At 50.0% G+C, this 18,837-nt stretch overlaps 1 protein-coding gene across 1 annotated transcript; it reads left to right on the top strand.

Moving 5' to 3' along the window:
• The first annotated feature begins 6,648 nt into the window (after window positions 1-6,648).
• LOC123038114 lies at window positions 6,649-7,644 on the top strand. The gene has a single exon (XM_044461806.1). The coding sequence runs from the start codon at window positions 6,649-6,651 to the stop codon at window positions 7,642-7,644; it is 996 nt and encodes a 331-aa protein (XP_044317741.1).
• Window positions 7,645-18,837: the final 11,193 nt, after the last annotated feature.

Here is an 18,837-nt window from a genome sequence, read left to right as displayed (position 1 = left end):
CGACGGCTCAAATTAATTTCAACGAATGCTTATATATATTTCGACAAAGAACTTAGAGCCTAGCTTAACGAAGGTTGGCGAAGACGGGGCGACTTCGCCGAGGGCGAGAGAAAACTTTATTGTGCTCCCGCCTTCGCCGTAAACTATCTTGCACTAAACTTCAAGTTTTTATTTTTAACAAATTTCAATATAATTCAAGTTTGAGCGAACACAGGGTTAGCCAGTCCTGATTTTAAAGCGCTTGCGTAAGTCACATTTTTATCAGAGTTTATGGGTCCTAGTGAGGATCTGGCTGCAGTCGAGAAGATGACTTCAGGGTTTGATCTGGAAGCTGTCATCTGTTTATTTTGTGCGGTTCCTCAACTGTAATTCTGCGGTGCAGCAGAAACTGAAGATTGTAAATGGGGTGCACTTCGTATTTCTTTAGGGGCTTATTTTCTGGTTCGAGCTCAACCTTAAAGAGTGGCTGCGGCTTTCTATCCCTGTTAAGGATGTTGAAGACTGTCTTAGCGTTAAATCCCTTCTCTTGAAGCGCCTCTGTTATCTCTGCAGGCGTTACGTTGGACTCTATGCCCTTAAGTACGACTTGCAGGCCCTTGCTACTTTTTAGCTGATACGTGTAAAAGTTCTTTTTAATCTGGGTAAGATATTTCGATAATACTCTGTAATTATCTTTAGACATAATTTGAACCTTTGTCTCTTGGATGTTTCCCTTTACTAGATGTATTATGTGGAAGTTATCCTTTCCAATAAGCTCGATAATTTTGTTGACGAGAACATTGGAACTTTTTTCTCGAATATAAATAGGCGGAGGTTTTGGCTTCCTTTTCTCGACTTCAGTAGATTCGGCCGCCCCAACGTCATAGGCGTCTTCCAAGATTTTAAATCGGTTTGAGTTCATGGGCGTTTCTATTCCAGCTATATCGTTCTCAATTGCCTTGTCGAATTCCGGCGTATGCCTAAACCGGCAGGCGAGAATTGTGCAGGCCCTGGTGCGACAAGCCAAGAAGGACGCGCGTCCGAAGCACGGGTGTCTCGAGAGGCGTATGCGTCGAGAGCACAGTAGTTCACCGCCAGAGTCGACATCGAGGACAGAGCGAGGACATCGAGGACACAAAAAACGACGAGCAGTCATCGCAGGCCCAGCAGCAACCAAGCCTTACTACAGCGTATCCAGTCCACGGCTAAGAGGCGAGGGCGGAAGCGTTCTTCTTGAACCTAGTGTCCTGCCACAGGGACTGCATTGACGGCCTTCCGGCGTATGCCTGAACCGTCAGGTAAAAACTGTGTAGGCGTCTGGTGCGACCGGCCGGGACAGATCAAGGGACAGGAGGCTGTGGCTGCGAAAGGCGTACGCTTTGAGAGCCCAGTGCCTGTTCACCCTAGTCTGGGAACGGTGACGCATCCCTAGACCCTCATAGCCCCGAGGCCAAAGACAGCGTAGGCGTTCCGGAGCAGCGAGCAACGAGGCAGCGGAGAGCAACGGTGGATCAGCCACAATTCTTCAAGGAAGGCACCCATCTGTCCCAGGTCGAGGGACAAGTCGGCGAATAAAGATCCTAGTATTGTGAGGACGCCTAAAGGCGCCTCTCATATCTCATCGAATCTCAGCCATTGGAGGCCATATCTCATCGAATCTCAGCCATTGGAGGCCATATCTTATCGAATCTCAGCCATTGGAGGCCATATCTTAAGTCACAGCCACTGAAGGCCTGATTAGTTATTAAGTATCTCAGATATATGTTTAAGTCTCAAATAGGCGCGCGCGGGGTCACCAGTATTGATCAGCCAGATCAGTCCGCTGGCCAGTCGGGGCGAATGTCCAACAGTATCGATAAGTTAACGCAAATCACCCGTGAATAAGCGCGCGTGCTGTTAAACGCAAAGCGTGCGATTAAGGACAAGCTTAGTGCTGTTAATAATAAAAAGCGTGCTGTAAAGGGAAAAAGCGTGTTTACGTGGAACCGCGATCGACGGAGATCGAGGGCATTTTTCTTCGGCAGCCAAGCAGCTCAGACCACAAGGACCACACCAGCAGCAGAGAATCCCGCGGACGGCAACGCCAGACCAAGCCATAGAGTAAGACAAGAAGCAGAGATTAGAAACCCAGATACTAAGTGCGAAGGTTAGGGAGAAAGACTAAGTAAATAAAATAAACAAAGTTGTGAAATTCAAACCCCAAACCTGGCTACTAAAATTAAGTGAACTTCGCTGAGTGTTTTCCGGGTCGGCTAGGTTACCGTATTGCGTTTCCGAGGTTTATTATCTCTACGCAACGCGGATACCAAAGCTACCCACGTGCTACTCCAGGTCGGGCAAATTTTTGTATTGCGTTTCAGAGGTTTATTTTCTCTACGCAATACCAACGCTTACCAGACTAGAGGCGGGAAACTATCGCCGGCCTTTTCTGCTCACGCTCAGGTTAGGGAGAGGCTAATAAGATTTAGTGCATTTCGCGGAGGGGCTTTCGGGTCAGTGAGGCTTCTGAGTTGCGTTTTCCGAGGTTTATTTTCTCTGCGCAACGCGGACGCCAAAGCTGCCCACGTCCATATTCACGTCGGACAAGTTGCCGTATTGCGTTTCCGAGGATTACTCTGCGCAAAACGAACGCTTGCCGGACGGGAAAATTTCCGTTGATTTCCCCGCGTTTCCCCCACCCGATCGCCCACGCTTAGGCCCAGTCGGAAAATCCCTGCGAGTTAAATTAGTGGCGGCCCCGTTTTCGTGTTGCGTTTCGGAGGTTCGTTTTTCTCTCTACGCAACACGGACGACGAAGCTGTCTGCGTGCTTGTTCGTGTCGGACAAGTTCCCGTATTGCACTTCCAAGGCTTTCTCTGTGCAATACGGACACTTGCCGGATCGTAAAAGCTATCGCCGATCGCCCACGCTCAGGCCCAGTCAAAATCCCTCCCGAGTTAATTTGTGGCGGCCCCGTTTTCGTGTTCCGTTTCCGAGGTTCGTTTTTCGCTACGCAACAAGGACGACGAGGCTGTACGCGTGCTCATTCGCGTCGGACAAGTTCCCGTATTGCGCTTCCGAGGCTTACTCTGTCCAACACGGACGCTTGCCGGAAACTATCGCCGATCGCCCACGCTCAGGCCCAGTCGAAAATCCCTCTCGAGTTAATTTGTGGCGGCCCCGTTTTCGTGTTGCGTTTCCGAAGTTCGTTTTCTCTACGCAACACGGACGACGAGGCTGTACGCGTGCTCATTCGCGTCGGACAAGTTCCCGTATTGCGCTTCCGAGGCTTTCTCTGTGCAATACGAAGGCTTGTCAGGCCGGAAAAGCTACCCGGGTGCTAATTGGTGTCGGCCAGTTGACATTTACGCCTCCGAGCGATCTACGCTACGTAGAGGTGCAGACCCAGACCCGTAAACAAAATCCCCGCGGCAACTCCCAGTCCCGTTTCGTCTCCTGTGTTTCTACAAATTTAACTGTAGAGGACTCTGGCCGGACTGAAGTCTATCCCAGCCTAAGAAAAAGTCCTTACAGTTTGGCGCCCGAGCAGGGACGACTCAGGGACGACCTAGGTATCCTGTACGAGTTGGGTTTTCAGTATCAACCGCATGGCTTAAAGACCCATGTCCAGCCGTGGGAATTTTTGGTCAGGAGCACTCAAGTTTTAAAAGCTTAGTTAAAGAGTAAATAGGGGAAACTGTACTGCCACTTACGACAACGCCGATCTACTCCGCAACTGCGCCGCTTACTATGAGCACCCCGAGCGCTGACCCAGCCCGCTCACATCAGGAGCACTCCGGAGTCCAGCCGCGCCGCCGCCTGAGCGCCGCCTGCTGAGGGCCCTCCGGAATCTACGCTCATCAGGAGCATCCCAGTGGGCCACCTGGGCCGCTTACCGAGAGCGCTCCCAGAGGCCGCTCAGATGAGGAGCGATTCCAAAGCTCAGCAGCGCCACACCCCGAGCGCTTGCCCAGCAGCGCTCGCCCTCCGAGCAGCCCAGCGATCAGCCCAGCGATCAGTAGCGCTCGCCCTCGGGTGCACCCCGGAGGCCTGCTTCGCCGCCCGGCTAGCACCCCCCCAGCAGCGCCATCTACAGTGCCAGTACAGCACTCACCGCGAAGAGGAAAACAATCGCCACGCTCACCGTGGACCCCGGATCACTCGCCGCCAGGAGAGTCGAACTTTAAGCCATCCTCAAGGAATTCGGGTTGAACACCCACGGCCAGGTGGACGAACTGCGACCCCGGCTTGCATCGTTCACCGGAGGGTCCAACCACAGTCCGGCGCTCCGGGAACGCTTTGCCGCATTGGAGGCCATCTACCCAGAGGCTCCCACATCAAAGGTAGTGAACAACCGGTCCACCTCACCGATGCCCGGCGCCGGGGACACCCTTCTCTCCGTGCCACCCCCAGAACACCGTCACACGAGCCCAGGACGTGGAGCCCAAGGCTCCCACCCCGCTGCCCAATCGCCATCCCAGCACATGTCCGCAGCCGCATTCGCCGAGAAGCTTCGGGGATGGGGCGTCCTTTTCGATGGGCAAGTCGACCCCCTGCACTTCATGGAACGAGTCGAGGAAGGCGCTACGTCATACAGCTTACGGAGCAGCGACATCCCACGGGCCATCGCCGGATTACTGTCGGGCCGCGCTGAAGGGTGGTACCGAGCCTACCAGATGCACGCCGTGCCCTGCGAGCCTTTCAAGTTCTATGTGGTAGAACTACGCCTGATGATGCAGCGGGCAAATTACTCGTTCGAACAGGAGCTCGAAAGAATTTACGAGAACCTGCTACCGGAGTATCAACTCTTCATAAGGCGTCAGGAATTCTCCTCGCTGGGTTGACGCAACTAGCCACCGCGTTCGAAATTGCTCGGGTCCGAGACCCAGTACGACAAGCAGCACTAGTTCCACCTGCCAGTGGAAGCTACACTACGAGGAGCAGCCCTCCACCCGGCCCTCGCCGACGAGAGCCCATACGACCAGCGGCGGCGCCTTTCGGCACATCGAATCCAGCGATTTCAAACCGGATGATTGCCCAGGAGGCCGAAACACCTGTCTACGTGGCCCGAGCCTGTAGCCGCTGCGCTGAGGTGGGACACTTCGTTCGGGAATGCCAGAACCCCCCAGTCCTATACTGCTGGGACTGCGGGGACTGCCGCCAGTCGGGAAACAGCCGGGGTCCTCGCACACACAGGGAGCAGGCGGCGACCCACTCAGCGCTCCCCCACCATTAGATCCACCGCTCCGCTTGACGGGAGGCCGGATCGTCGCCACGGTTACCATCGAGGGGCAACTCTTCGCGGCAACCATCGACACGGGGGCCTCCAGAAGCTTTGTCAGCGAAGCGCTCGCCAACCGGCTTGATTCGGGTCGAAACATCAAAGAAGTTCGCACCCAAATATCCCTGGCGGACGGATCCCCGAAGGAAGTCACCAAGGCCCTGCACGCACAAGTGCGCCTGGACCAACAACATGTCCACATGACCCTCCTGGTCCTGCCAACGATCTTGGACGAGGTGATCCTCGGGATTGACTTTCTCTGTGGCATCCGGGCAACCCTGATCTGCGGTCAGGTGTGCCTCCAGCTAGCTCCGCCTACCACACGAAGAGCCGAACCAGGCCCAGCCACCCGAGCGGCGCCCACAGCGTCGGTTGCTCACCTTTCGAACCCACTGACTCCTACCAGGCAGACAACAAGGACCAACGAGGTCACAACGGGTCCCATACCCGCCCCAAGGCAGCACATTACGTGGATTGCGGGACGGAGCCCAGCCCCAGTTCCATCGGAACCCTCGCCACCACCGGTTCCTCCCGACACTACCACGGGAATCACGAAGGCCGAGGTCACCGTCAAGGAAGGCAAGTGCAGCCTCCAGCCACTACCGGATGCCGCCGTGGCCAAGAAAAGGAACCCTTTTCGGGGGAATCTCGCGGGTCAGGACCGCTTAGCCAGCACAACGGCAGGAACGTTTCCCGACGACCCGGATAGGCCACGATTTTCTCCGAAACAGCGGTATTATCCCAAGAACCTGGCCATGCAGCGTATCATCAACGAGCAGGTGGATGAACTGCTGCAGGACGGACGAATCGAACCCTCTCGAAGCCCGCACAGCGCACCGCTGGTGCTGGTCCGAAAGAAGACAGGGGACATGCGGATGTGCGTTGACTATCGTCAACTTAACGCACACTCCATAACCGACGCGTACCCGCTTCCACGCATCAACCATATCCTGGAACGTCTACGGAATGCCCGGTTCATCTCCACATTGGACCTTAAAAACGGGTATTGGCAGATTCCCAAGGCAGAAGGCAGTCGAGAATGCACCGCATTTTCTGTCCCTGGACGCGGACTCTTCCACTGGAAGGTCATGCCGTTTGGGCTCCACTCCACTCCAATCATCGTCATCGGGGCAATGTGGGAGGACCATGCGCGTAATCTGAGGGGAGTCTTCCGGCGCCTTCGAGAAGCGAATCTACGCCTAAATCGGGGTAAGTGCAAGTTCTTCCAAAGAAGACTAGTGTATTTGGGGCACCTGATCAGCGAGTAAGGCATCAGGACAGACCCCGACAAAATAGCAGCAATCCAGGGGCTACATCCCCGGACTAATGTCAAGGAACTTCGCCGCCAACTCGGAATCGCATCCTGGTACAGACGTTTTGTCCCAGACTTTGCCTCCCTCGTACAACCGATGTCGCGACTCCTGAGGAAGGGAGTAAAGTGGACCTTGGGAGAACCCCAACAGCAGGCGTTTGATTCGCTTAAGGCGCGACTAAGGTCCGCCCCTGTATTGGCCTGCCCATACTTCGAGTATAAGTTCCAACTTCAGAGGGACGCCAGCGACAAAGGACTCGGCGCGGTCTTCACTCAGAATATTGAGGGCGACGAACGAGTAATTGCCTACGTGAACCGTCGACTCGAGCGGGCGGATGAAAATTACTCGGCCACTGAAAAGGAGTGCCTCGCCATTGTGTGGGCCACCCGAAAGTTACGTTGCTACCTTGAGGGTTACAAGTTCGACGTCATCACGGATCACCTGGCCCTGAAATGGTTGAACTCCATTAACAATCCCACGGGACGTATAGCACGGTGGGCACTGGAACTCCAGCAGTACCAGTTCGACGTACTCTACCGGAAGGGCAAATACAACGTGATCGCCGACGCCCTCTCCCGGCAACCGCTCGGAAGACTCCAGTTACTCGCAGAACTTAAGTGCCATTGGAAATGGGTACGAAAGATGCAGGAACAGGTCCAAAAACGCCCCGAGAAATATCCAATATTCGTTGGACCCCTTCCCCGGACCCGGCGAGGAAACACCATGCTCTTGGTTTTCATCGATGTATTCTCCAAGTGGGTAGAGCTCATCCCATTGAAGAAAGCCACCTCCGCACAACTGGAGTTCGGATTCCGAGAAAGGATCCTCTCTCGCTTTGGAGCCCCCAGAAGGTTGATTTGCGATAATGGCACGCAATTCACCAGCCGAAGCTTCAGGGTGTTCTGCCGGAACAACGGCATTCAACTGGAATACACCACGCCGTACTCTCCCCAGCAAAATCCGACGGAACGCGCCAACCGCACTATCAAGACAATGATAGCACAGTATGTGAATCAGGATCACCGGACATGGGACCAGCTACTGCCCGAGATCTCCCTCGCCATCAACACTAGTACAAGGTCGGGAGCCTAGGTTGCCAGGTGCCCTCTTCGATGCGGTCGCACCCGACATGCATGCCTCGCCGTTGGACCCGGCGGAGCGAGCCAAAAGGCTTCAAGAAGCGTTCCGCACCGCCCTGGAAACCAACCAGATAGCTTCTCAGGAACAAAGTCGACACTACAACCTGAGGCGACGTGAGTGGCGGCCCCAACTAGGCTCACAGGTGCTAGTCCGCCTTCACCATCTGTCCAAAGCCAGCGAGGGCTTTAACGCGAAACTTGCGCCGAAGTACGCGGGCCCGTTTAAGGTGGTAAAATTTCTATCATCAAACGTCGTGCGGCTAGAGCAGATAGACGGCCGGAAAAGGCGTACAGCTGGCATAGGCGATCTAAAAGAGTATCATCAGCGTGAAGAACAACCAGACGACTCTACAGAAGGCCCCAGAAGGAGCGATTCGCAACACGCACCTGATGACGTGCCCGGTTCACCTCTGTAAGGGTAAACATAAGTGGCGTACTCGCCAGCAAGCTACTTTTAAGCGGTTAGTAGTTTGATCTTCGCACTCAGGCTAGGCCAGTTAGGAAAACGTAGTACTAGGCTAACTATTTGGACACCTTTCAGAGACAACAACATGCAACAGATGGACCCCTATCGTGTGGAGGGAGCGTACAGACCCGTCGACCTCCGAGAAGGCTCTACGGCCAGCAATAGCGCAGACTCGGTTTTGTCCACCCGCAGCCCGACTCCACCCCGTTCAGCCCATGGCAAGGCATGAGATCGCCCGAAGGACCCGCTGGTCGCACTCCACCGGACAATACCGACTCGGTGTCGACCGAGGTTAGGTCTCCAGACGACAGCATGGTGGTCAGCGGTGACGTGCCGGAGGTATTTGAGCCCCTACCCGGAGGCGACGCGGAGGAGGAGCTAACCACCCCCACGGTTGCACGTCTGGCCCGGCTACAGGTAGACGACGGAGACGAGCCCGGGGCATCGACCACCCACGTCCTGGTGGGCGCATGGCTGCAAGGTCAGGACCATCATGCCTTCGCTCCTGGACACCTGCAACAATGCCTCTGGGAGGCCCACCGGAGTTCCCCAGCGAGTCGACGGTCGATTTTGGAGGGACCGCCCGCAAGCGCAGGTCGAACGCGTCATAGCCGAAGCGAACCGAGCCTGGGACGGCTACGCTGGCGACATCGCACCAGCTCGGGAGGAATCCGAGCCTGAAAGTGGCCTCTGCTCTAGCCAGGAGGACAGCGACGACGAGGGAGAGGACGTGCTGGACATCCACACAAGGGAGGTCGGCCCCGACTTGGCCGTACCCGAGGAGCACGTCCCAGCTATTGCCGAGAACCCGGAGCACCAAACTCCACCCGGAAATCCAGCACACTCCACCCTCCCGTCCACACAGAGACGCTGCCAAACGGAGTCCCCACGGACCCCCACCAATGCCGTACGTCCACGCCTGGAGCTGTCGCCACCCGCGCTGTCACCCGGCCTCGGACCCTCTCAGCGAGAAGCACGCTCCACCCTCCCGTCCACACCGAGACGCTGCCAAATGGATTCCCCGCGGACCCCCATCAACGCCGTACGTCCGCGCCTGGAGCTGTCGCCACCCGCGCTGTCACCCGGCCTCGGACCCTCTCAGCGGGAAGCACCACCCACACCCGGCCGATCCATTCCCCCTGCGGTCATGGATTTGTTTATAGGACCCTCGGCGCAGGCGCCGTCCCAAAGCGGAGACGAGGAGCTGGACCTGCAACTGTTCCAGGCTCTCCAGGAGGACCCAGCGGAGGACCCAGCCAGGGATGACGCCCACTGGTTCGAGGCCCCAGCGGACTGGAGAGTAGACTCTCCGGATCGCCGTCTGCCCCCCATCCTCGTCACGTCCATTCAGGCCCAGGATCGCCGATGCGTACGGTACCTACGCCACTTCGACGGGGCCAAATTCCGAATCAGCGTGACCGCAAGAGGCGAAGTCTCCGTGACCCTCCGCCCGTCTCAATAACTACCCCGAAGTAAAGGGGGGTGTGAGGACGCCTAAAGGCGCCTCTCATATCTCATCGAATCTCAGCCATTGGAGGCCATATCTCATCGAATCTCAGCCATTGGAGGCCATATCTTAAGTCACAGCCACTGAATGCCTGATTAGTTATTAAGTATCTCAAATATATATTTAAGTCTCAAACCTAAGTAATCCTAGTTTTCAGCAAGATCAGTCCGCTGGCCAGTCGGGGCGAATGTCCAATAGTATCGATAAGTTATCGCAAATCACCCGTGAATAAGCGCGCGTGCTGTTAAGCGCAAAGCGTGCGATTAAGGACAAGCTTAGTGCTGTTAATAATAAAAAGCGTGCTGTAAAGGGAAAAAGCGTGTCGACGTAGAACCGCGATCGACGGAGATCGGGGGCATTCTTTTTCGGCAGCCAAGCAGCTCAGACCACACCAGCAGCAGAGAATCCCGCGGACGGCAACGCCAGACCAAGCCATAGAGTAAGACAAGAAGCAGAGATTAGAAACCCAGATACTGAGTGCGAAGGTTAGGGAGAAAGACTAAGTAAATAAAATAAACAAAGTTGTGAAATTCAAACCCCAAACCTGGCTACTAAAATTAAGTGAACTTCGCTGAGTGTTTTCCGGGTCGGCTAGGTTACCGTATTGCGTTTCCGAGGTTTATTATCTCTACGCAGCGCGGATACCAAAGCTACCCACGTGCTACTCCGTATTGCGTTTCAGAGGTTTATTTTCTCTACGCAATACGAACGCTTACCAGACTAGAGAAAAACGCGGGAAACTATCGCCGGCCTTTTCTGCTCACGCTCAGGTTAGGGAGAGGCTAATAAGATTTAGTGCATTTCGCGGAGGGGCTTTCGGGTCAGTGAGGCTTCTGAGTTCCGTTTTCCGAGGTTTATTTTCTCTGCGCAACGCGGACGCCAAAGCTGCCCACGTCCATATTCACGTCGGACAAGTTGCCGTATTGCGTTTCCGAGGCTTACTCTGCGCAAAACGAACGCTTGCCGGACGGGAAAATTTCCGTTGATTTCCCCGCGTTTCCCCCACCCGATCGCCCACGCTTAGGCCCAGTCGGAAAATCCCCGCGAGTTAAATTAGTGGCGGCCCCGTTTTCGTGTTGCGTTTCGGAGGTTCGTTTTTCTCTCTACGCAACACGGACGACGAAGCTGTCCGCGTGCTCGTTCGTGTCGGACAAGTTCCCGTATTGCGCTTCCGAGGCTTACTCTGTGCAACACGGACGCTTGCCATACCGGAAAAACTACCCGGGTACTAATTAGTGTCGGCCAGTTGACATTTACGCCTCCGAGCGATCTACGCTACATAGAGGTGCAGACCCAGACCCGGGCGGTCACGTTTATATGAATTTGGTGGGACGAACAACACACATCTTCTGAGCTAGCCGCACGATACTCGTAGCGAGCAGACATACAAAATCAGTTCGTTACAATGTATATATATTCCTTTCGCTCCTTGAAATAAGTCCTTTTGTGCATAGACTTTCCGCCAATTCATTGTTTTTTGTTTGAAGTTTCGATGTTATATCCTTTCGTAAAATCCGATATGTGTTCCTTTCCTCCAAAATGTTATTCATTTTTTGATTGTAAGTATTCTTGTCCATAGCAACTGTCTTGCTTCCTTTGTCAGAAGTTAAAATTAGTATTTTGTCATTTTCCTTTCCTTTCATTTTCGTGTCTGCCCCACTGTGTCTAGTATTGCGCGATCTATTGCACTTTCCCGAACCGACGTCATATGATCTGTTTGATGGAGCAGGAGTATTTTCCTGACCCCCATGAGACTGTAGGGAGTCGGGGGGATAGTTAAGTTAATGAAGCAAATCCAACCGTCTTGTCGCAGTACCAAAATTGAACTCTTTATTCTTACGTTGGATAATAGCCTTCGTGGCCAGTGTGGTGAATTACATGAGAGCGTGAACTTAAGCTTTACCACTGAGAGCGCAGCTCAGGTTAACAAATTAGATCCATACACTTAAAGACAGATTAATACTTTAAAATTACATTCATGTTTTTCTCAAGATGCAATAGTGGCCCAACATTCCGGCCCCATTGAAAGTACCTAGTTACTTTAAATTAATTGGTAAACGGGCCAATTTGTGAATCGGTCGCCTTATAATTCCTTTCGACGTCCGGACATCCGCGACTCGGACGTGGTTGTCCTGACCTGGTATAGTTGCTTCGATGCGACCTAACAGCCATCGATGAGGAGGGACATGGTCTTCGTGGATTAGGACCATTTCGTTGACTGCAATATTCGCAGATCCAGTCGTCCAGATTCTTGGCGCTTTTAACGGCAGCCTCCCAGAGGCCGCCAAAGTGTGGAGCCCTAGGAGGTATGATATTGAACGTTACAAATTCGAAATACGAAATAATGTCTTGCTGGTTTTTGGTGCTGAAGAAAAAGTCCTTCAGGTCTTGCAACTTGTTGCTCGCGCCTACAAAATTCGTCGCATTGTCGCAAAAGATGTCTGCAGGTACAGTACGAAATAATGTCTTGCTGGTTTTTGGTGCTGAAGAAAAAGTCCTTCAGGTCTTGCAACTTGTTGTTGTCGCAAAAGAATGTCTGCAGGTAGACCACGTCTGGCGATCATCCGCTTCAGAGCACCCAAGAACGAATCAGTTGATAGGTCTCCGACGATTTCGATATGCGCCGCCTTTGTGGCGAAGCACACAAATATTGCGATGTAGCTTTTAACGGGCACTTTTCCTTGAACGCGTAGGTAGGTATGAACCGGCCCGCAGAAGTCTATCCCACACCGAGCAAATGGACTTGACAGGGTAATTCTCTCGACTGGGAGGCTGCCCATAAGTGGTTGCAGCAGCTTAGGCCTGTAGCGCACACAGTTGCGTACAACACGACGAGCGACATCTCGGGCATTCACGACCCAAAACTCCAGCCGCATTATTCCCACCAGGACCCTTGGACCAGCGTGGTAGTTCCGCAGGTGTAGACGACGTACGTAGTTGACGACAGCAACATCCTTAGCGGGAAGCAATATGGGATGCTTGTTGAATCCATCTGTGATCTGCAAGAAGGGCGATAAGAATTTAAGATGGCTAAGAACCGGCGCGCATTTTTGCAAAAGAGTTATTTCCTAGATGAAATATCGCTGTTGTAGGTTCCATACGACGCAAAGCATGGCCCTTCGCAGTTCCAGTGGGGAAAGTGACCTCGTAGTGAAGGGGTTTTCCTTCCGACATCGGTCGCAAAATCGAAGCATCCATGCTACCAATCTTAGGTCAGACTGGTGTGATTCCTTGTTGTGGAGGGCCTCCAAGACTCTATTTCTGGAAGGCGATGTCGATGCAAGGAATGCTGATTTGCGTTTGTAGGTCCGTGGAACCATGTTGAGTTGGTGAGTTCTGAAAGGTTGCATCCTCTGGAAATCATGTCAGCTGGGTTGTGCCACACGCGACTTTGAGACGATTATATGAACTTCGACGTGGCCATCGGCACGCCTTGTTCTTGCGTAGATGCAACGTCCATACCCTCTTATTGAAGCATCACTGAAGACGTGAAGTTGGAGCTCATCTGAATGGGGCTGCAGGCAGAAACGTGGGATGTGCAGAGAGTCCAAATGCTGAAGCGACGACACGAACGATAGCCACGCTTGTTGGAGTGTGATTGGCACTGATTCATCCCACTGCAATCTAAGAAGCCAAATTTCCTGTAGAAGGATTTTTGCCACCATAATAACTGGCGAGACAAGTCCCAGGGATGAGGCCACCAAGAGAATGGTTCGCTTTGTGATACTTTCCGGAGCTGTGCTGCAGTTGAATGAGAATTTGAAGATGTCTTCTCGTTGGTCCCACTTCAGTCCCAATGTGCTTGTGGTGGCGTAGTCGTCGAGATTAAGCTCCTTGACCGTTGTATCATTGACGAAATCCTGATGGTTGGAGTGCCATTTTGCCAGTTCCATCTTGCCGGCCGTGAGGATAGCCATGACTTCGGTTTGAATTTGGTTCAATTGATCTAGCTTATTTGCTCCACCGAGAAAGTCATGCACATAAAAACAAAATTTTATGGCTTCCGCTCCAATTTGATGTGAACTTGCATGTTGATCGGCGAGGTGAGACAGGCTGCAAATTGCTAGATACGGCGCTGATGCGGTGCCGTAAGTAACGGTGTTCAGCTGGTATGTGCGAATATCCTGGTCGTTGGAGCTTCTCCATAAGATGTACTGAAATTTACAATGCGATGGATCAATTAATACCTGCCTGTATTCGGCTCGCAAATTCGCGTTGTAAAACTTAGCCGTGCTGTTTCAAGAGACCTCCCCAACAGATTAGGGTCATCCTTGAAGGGCAGTTGAACCGTCAGTCTTCCATCCGCTACTTGACAGACAGATTTTTGGAAGATCGATTCGCATTTAGCTTGCGGTGGAGTAAGTGTTAATGCCGTAGTAGAAACTTCCTATATGCGCCATAAGCGCTCCAAGTTCAGGTTTATTGAATGCTCTGATGAAAGGAAATTATGGGCTTGGGCGGCATGGCCTTGATTGCCAGTACGCCCTGATACTACCCATCCAAAGATCGTCTTTTGCAACATAGGGAGATGGGGACCCAACTTGATTTGGCCAATAGACAAAGCGGTGAAGAACGTTTCTGTGCCAAGAAGAAGGTCGATATGGCGAGACTGATAAAATCTCTCATCAGCCAGTGGAGCGTTGTCTGGGAGGTTCCATGTTGAAATGTCGATTTCTGCATCGGGTTGATAGGCGATTCTCGAGGTTATACAGCATTAGACGGGTAACTCTGCTTCACCGAATCGTGACTTGACAACGGTCGAAATGCGATGCTTGATGCGGGTGAAAGAATCGCCAATGCTTCGAATGTCGATATGTCCCTTGCTTCGGGGCAAACGAAGTTGTTGAGCGAAGTCTTCGGACATGAAGTTAACTTGGGAGCAAGAGTCCAGTAGTGCACGTCCTGGTACGTAGTTGCCCACAGCATCCTGCACTAGTATTATGGCTGTAGCCAGAATGATTTGGTCGTGGTGGGTACCCACGTGTGCGTGAGCGACGGCTTCAGCGACATGGTGCTGAGGTGACGCGTTAGTCGGACTTGGCCGCATATTCTGCACCTATTTGAAGATGGACAATTTGATGGATGGTGAGCCTTTCCAAGGCAGTTTGTGCACAGCAATTTTGTCCGGACAGCTTCTAGGCGTTGGGCAGTCGTCATGTTTTGCAGTCGCGAACATCTAAAAACCCGATGATCCCTGCCAGAGCATATAGGACACGCTTGCGTGGAGCACGTAAAGCTGTGGCCCAAGCGTGGAGCTTGCGGTTGTCGCGTTCTGCCGCATGTATTTTGAGCCGTATTCGTATTGCCGATGTGATGTATTGAGGACTCCAAGTGTTGGCAGTGCCGCTCAATCAAGGACAGGCAGCCATTCCAAGAGGGCTCAAGATCCTTTGAGCTATCTGCGCTTCGGATCCTAAAAATCGCAACGAGTTAAGCAACGCTAATGCGTTGTCAACCAGGCTGCGCAACTGTACACTATTTTCGGTGGTCACAGTGGGCAATTTGAAGAGTGAGTACCTGCTCTTTAGGCGAAGTAAGGCCTTGCTGTAATTCTCTGGAGTGACTTGAAACGCCTTGATGGTTTCTAAGGCGGCGCCTCTGAGACAGTTTATGAGGTGATTAAACTTCTCGATCGGCGATAGCGCTTCCTGCTGATCTACAACTTGCAGGAACGTAGTAATAAAATTTCTGTATTCCGCGTACTCGCCAGCAAAGGTCGGGAGCGCAAGAGTTTGCAGCTTAAGAGACGATGTTGGTCCAGGCTTGAGTAGCGTGTCTTGGGCGAGCGGCGTAGAATTGTGCACGTCGTCTCCAAGCTGATCCTTTATGGTCACTTTTGTAGCGATGAACAGATCTTCCAGCTCGGCCCTGTAGTTTAGCTGTTCCTCGGTTGAAGCGAGTGCCTCGATTTCGGTTTGGACGGCCATGATTTGTTTGAAGTAGGCCTCCAAAATAGTTAGCCGACACGTCAGTTCGGCTGGCGTCAGCGCGGCATTTGGCTTCCCAACCTTCTCCGTCTTGGCGACTGCTGCTCCAATGCGGGAAATGCTCCTGCGTATGCTAGATCGCTTTTGTTTTAATACGTCTATCGGTGTGGGACACGTGGTTATTGTGATTCACTTACAATAAGCCCTTGTAAAGTGTATGTAATTATAAATTAGAGCTTCTGGTGTGTGGTTATAGACGTATGCTGCCAACTTGTGTAGTTCAATATCTGGCAACGCTCTGGTTCAGCAATGGCACTCGTGGTGACTGTATGGCAGCGTGACCGCGCCGGACCAAACGAGAAATACCAATTTGGTCTCAAAAATATACTATAAAATACTATTTCATATTTTACAAAATACCACTATATGTAATATATAAAAATAATAATTGACTTATTATATATAGAAAAAATAAGGTTATTCCCATTACAAAAAATGTTTGTTTTTATTTCATTTTACAAGATTAATATTTCAGTCCAACATAAAACTAAAACAATATGCATTCGTATTCAATTCCAATATATATTTGAAGTCTTAAAATTAATTAAATGCTTAAAATTTATTTTGTAACATTTTCTTAAAATAAAATAATAGAGGAACTTCTTTGCCCAGTCATCGAGTAAGATGTTCTTAAAACAAAATAATAAAGGAACTTCTTTGTCCAATCATAGAATAACATGTTCTTAAAATATAATAATAAAGGAACTTCTTTGTCCAATCATAGAGTACCATGTTCTTAAAATATAATAATAAAGGAACTTCTTTGTCCAGTCTTGAAAGTTTCTTTTAAGATCGGAATATCACATTTAATTAAATTTACTAGCCTTCTTCGTCAGAGCTGCTTAAATTAAATTTGTTGAGATCTTTACTTAAAATTTGTTCATTGGGCTTAAAATTATTGCACCCATTTTCGTGCAACGATTGTTTTACATGTAATATATGTGATACATTTACATTTTTAAAGCGGTTTCGATTTTTAGTTTTGATTAAATTAATTTGGGAGAATATGCGTTCGCACGACGCATTAGAAACGGGCAAAATTAACATAGATTGAGCAAATTTCGAAATATTCGCTTATTTATAGCAATTATTTATATCTTTTAACTGACTCAATTCGCACCAGAATGTATCGCAATTAAGATTTTTAGTCAAAAGCATTTTAAAAATGTCGTCAGTTTTCATTGTTCGATACTCATTGTCAATTATTTGTGGATCATTGACAAAATCGGGAAAGCGTTCATACAGCTTGAACAACGAGTGACAATTTTGATTGTAATAATAATTTGGATCCAAAAAACTTAACATTTTCAGAAAGTTATCTTGTAACGGTAATCTTTTTTTAGTTGTACGCATAACTCGATTAAAAATAACTGGCTACGTTTCAAAAAAGCCAATTTATGTTCTTTGCCCAAGCTATTTGTCGAAAGTTCAGTTGCCACTTTTATTCCGAGATACATGTCTTTTATATGTAAAAATAAAAATGTGTTTGTTGGCTCTATGGCATTTAAATCTGTATTTGTTATATACATATCCTGCACATAACAAGCCAATATACTTTTGTAAAATTCGGACATAGTTTTATAGAAATAGTGTACAACAGATCGACTAGACTGGAATATAATATTGAATTTGTTCACTAAAGCAAGTATATAATCCAAAAATAATAGATAAAGTTCAACAGTTGGATTTTTTAAATTAGATAGAATATACTCAGCTGATAAGTTGCTATCAATTTCATATTCTTCTTGGAAGAATGCAATGAGGACATCCCACTGTTCTAGTATGCGTGCCACACAAGAATGAAACGATAGCCAACATATCTCGTAGTGGTTAAGTATATTATGTGCAGGAGAATCTAAGAAAGTTTGAAACTCTTTAAATTTTCGTCGAAGCTTAGAACTTTTGAAAAGTAGTTATATATGTAGCTCTTTAATGGTTTGCTCTAAGTTTCGAGGCAGTTGCTTGCAAGGATAGCTTGAAGCAAGAGCAGACGAATGGCAAACACATTTTACAAAGAAACATGATTTGTTGACGTCTCGTATCTTCGTCATAATGCTATTGCGCTCACCATACTTCACATTAGTTGTGTCTGCAGCAAATCCAATTATATTACTGATGTCAAAGCCATTAAGTTTGAGTCCATCGCTGAGTGCTGCAAAAATGGTGAACAAGAATTTTGTTTGCGCTGCACTGTCGAAATACATAACAGCACACGCCAAGACCATTGTACACGAAACATTAGTCGATTCATCAATGATTATGGAGAACACAGGCCTTCCCGCTGCAGAAACGCACCGTTTCATGCTAGAGATCAGTTGCTCCTTCATCACAGGTGCCAGTACATTGTACGTAAGCGAAGCTGCCCTTGCGCAATGGCACTATCGGGAAACGCATGCTTGATCACATCGCTTATATGGTCCATTGCTCTCATTGAAATGTTGTGTTCAGCAATCGTTGCAGCAAACATAATTTCTGCCTTTTTGATAGAGGCAGCTAGAGTGTTGTCCGACTCTTTTAAAAACGATTGAATCTGAAAAAGAATAGTTATTATTTACATATAATTTAAAATCATATAAAGAACTCACCTTTGATTTTCCACAGAAGTATTTCATATTATCTTTATGTTTCTGTGTAGCTGCGTGCTGCTTAAGTGACGCCAGCCTACTCAAAATGTCCGTCTGGCACGCTTTGCAGTGCGCGTCCATCTTATTTGCGCTCCTGCCCAGCCATTTTTGATTTTTCGGCATAGTCTCCCACTCAGCTCTATATTTATACCCGTTACTCGTAGAGTAAAAGGGTATATTGTATTCGTGCAAAAGTATGTAACAGCTAGAAGGAAGCGTTTCCGACCCTATAAAGTATATATATTCTTGTTCAGGATCACTAGCCGAGTCGATCTAGCCATGTCCGTCTGTCTGTCTCTCCGTCTGTCCGTCTGTCTGTCCGTCTGTCTGTCTGTCTGTCTGTCCGTATGAACGCGGAGATCTCGGAAACTATAAAAGCTAGAAGATTGGCATTTTGCATGTAGATTTTAGGAGTTCCTACGCAGCGCAAGTTTGTTTCAAAAAGGTGCCACGCCCCCTTTAACGCCCACAATCGCTTATATACGATTTTAAAAATTTAAATATTTCGGAAAAGTAAAAATGCAGTTTTATTGTGTTTATCAATACCTATCGAAATGTAGAA

Source organism: Drosophila rhopaloa, unplaced genomic scaffold (genome assembly GCF_018152115.1).
Source record: "Drosophila rhopaloa isolate 14029-0021.01 unplaced genomic scaffold, ASM1815211v1 contig_80, whole genome shotgun sequence".
Lineage (NCBI taxonomy): Eukaryota > Metazoa > Arthropoda > Insecta > Diptera > Drosophilidae > Drosophila > Drosophila rhopaloa.
The sequence above is the reverse complement of the archived record's forward strand: the minus strand, read 5'-3'. Positions and strand labels throughout refer to the sequence as shown.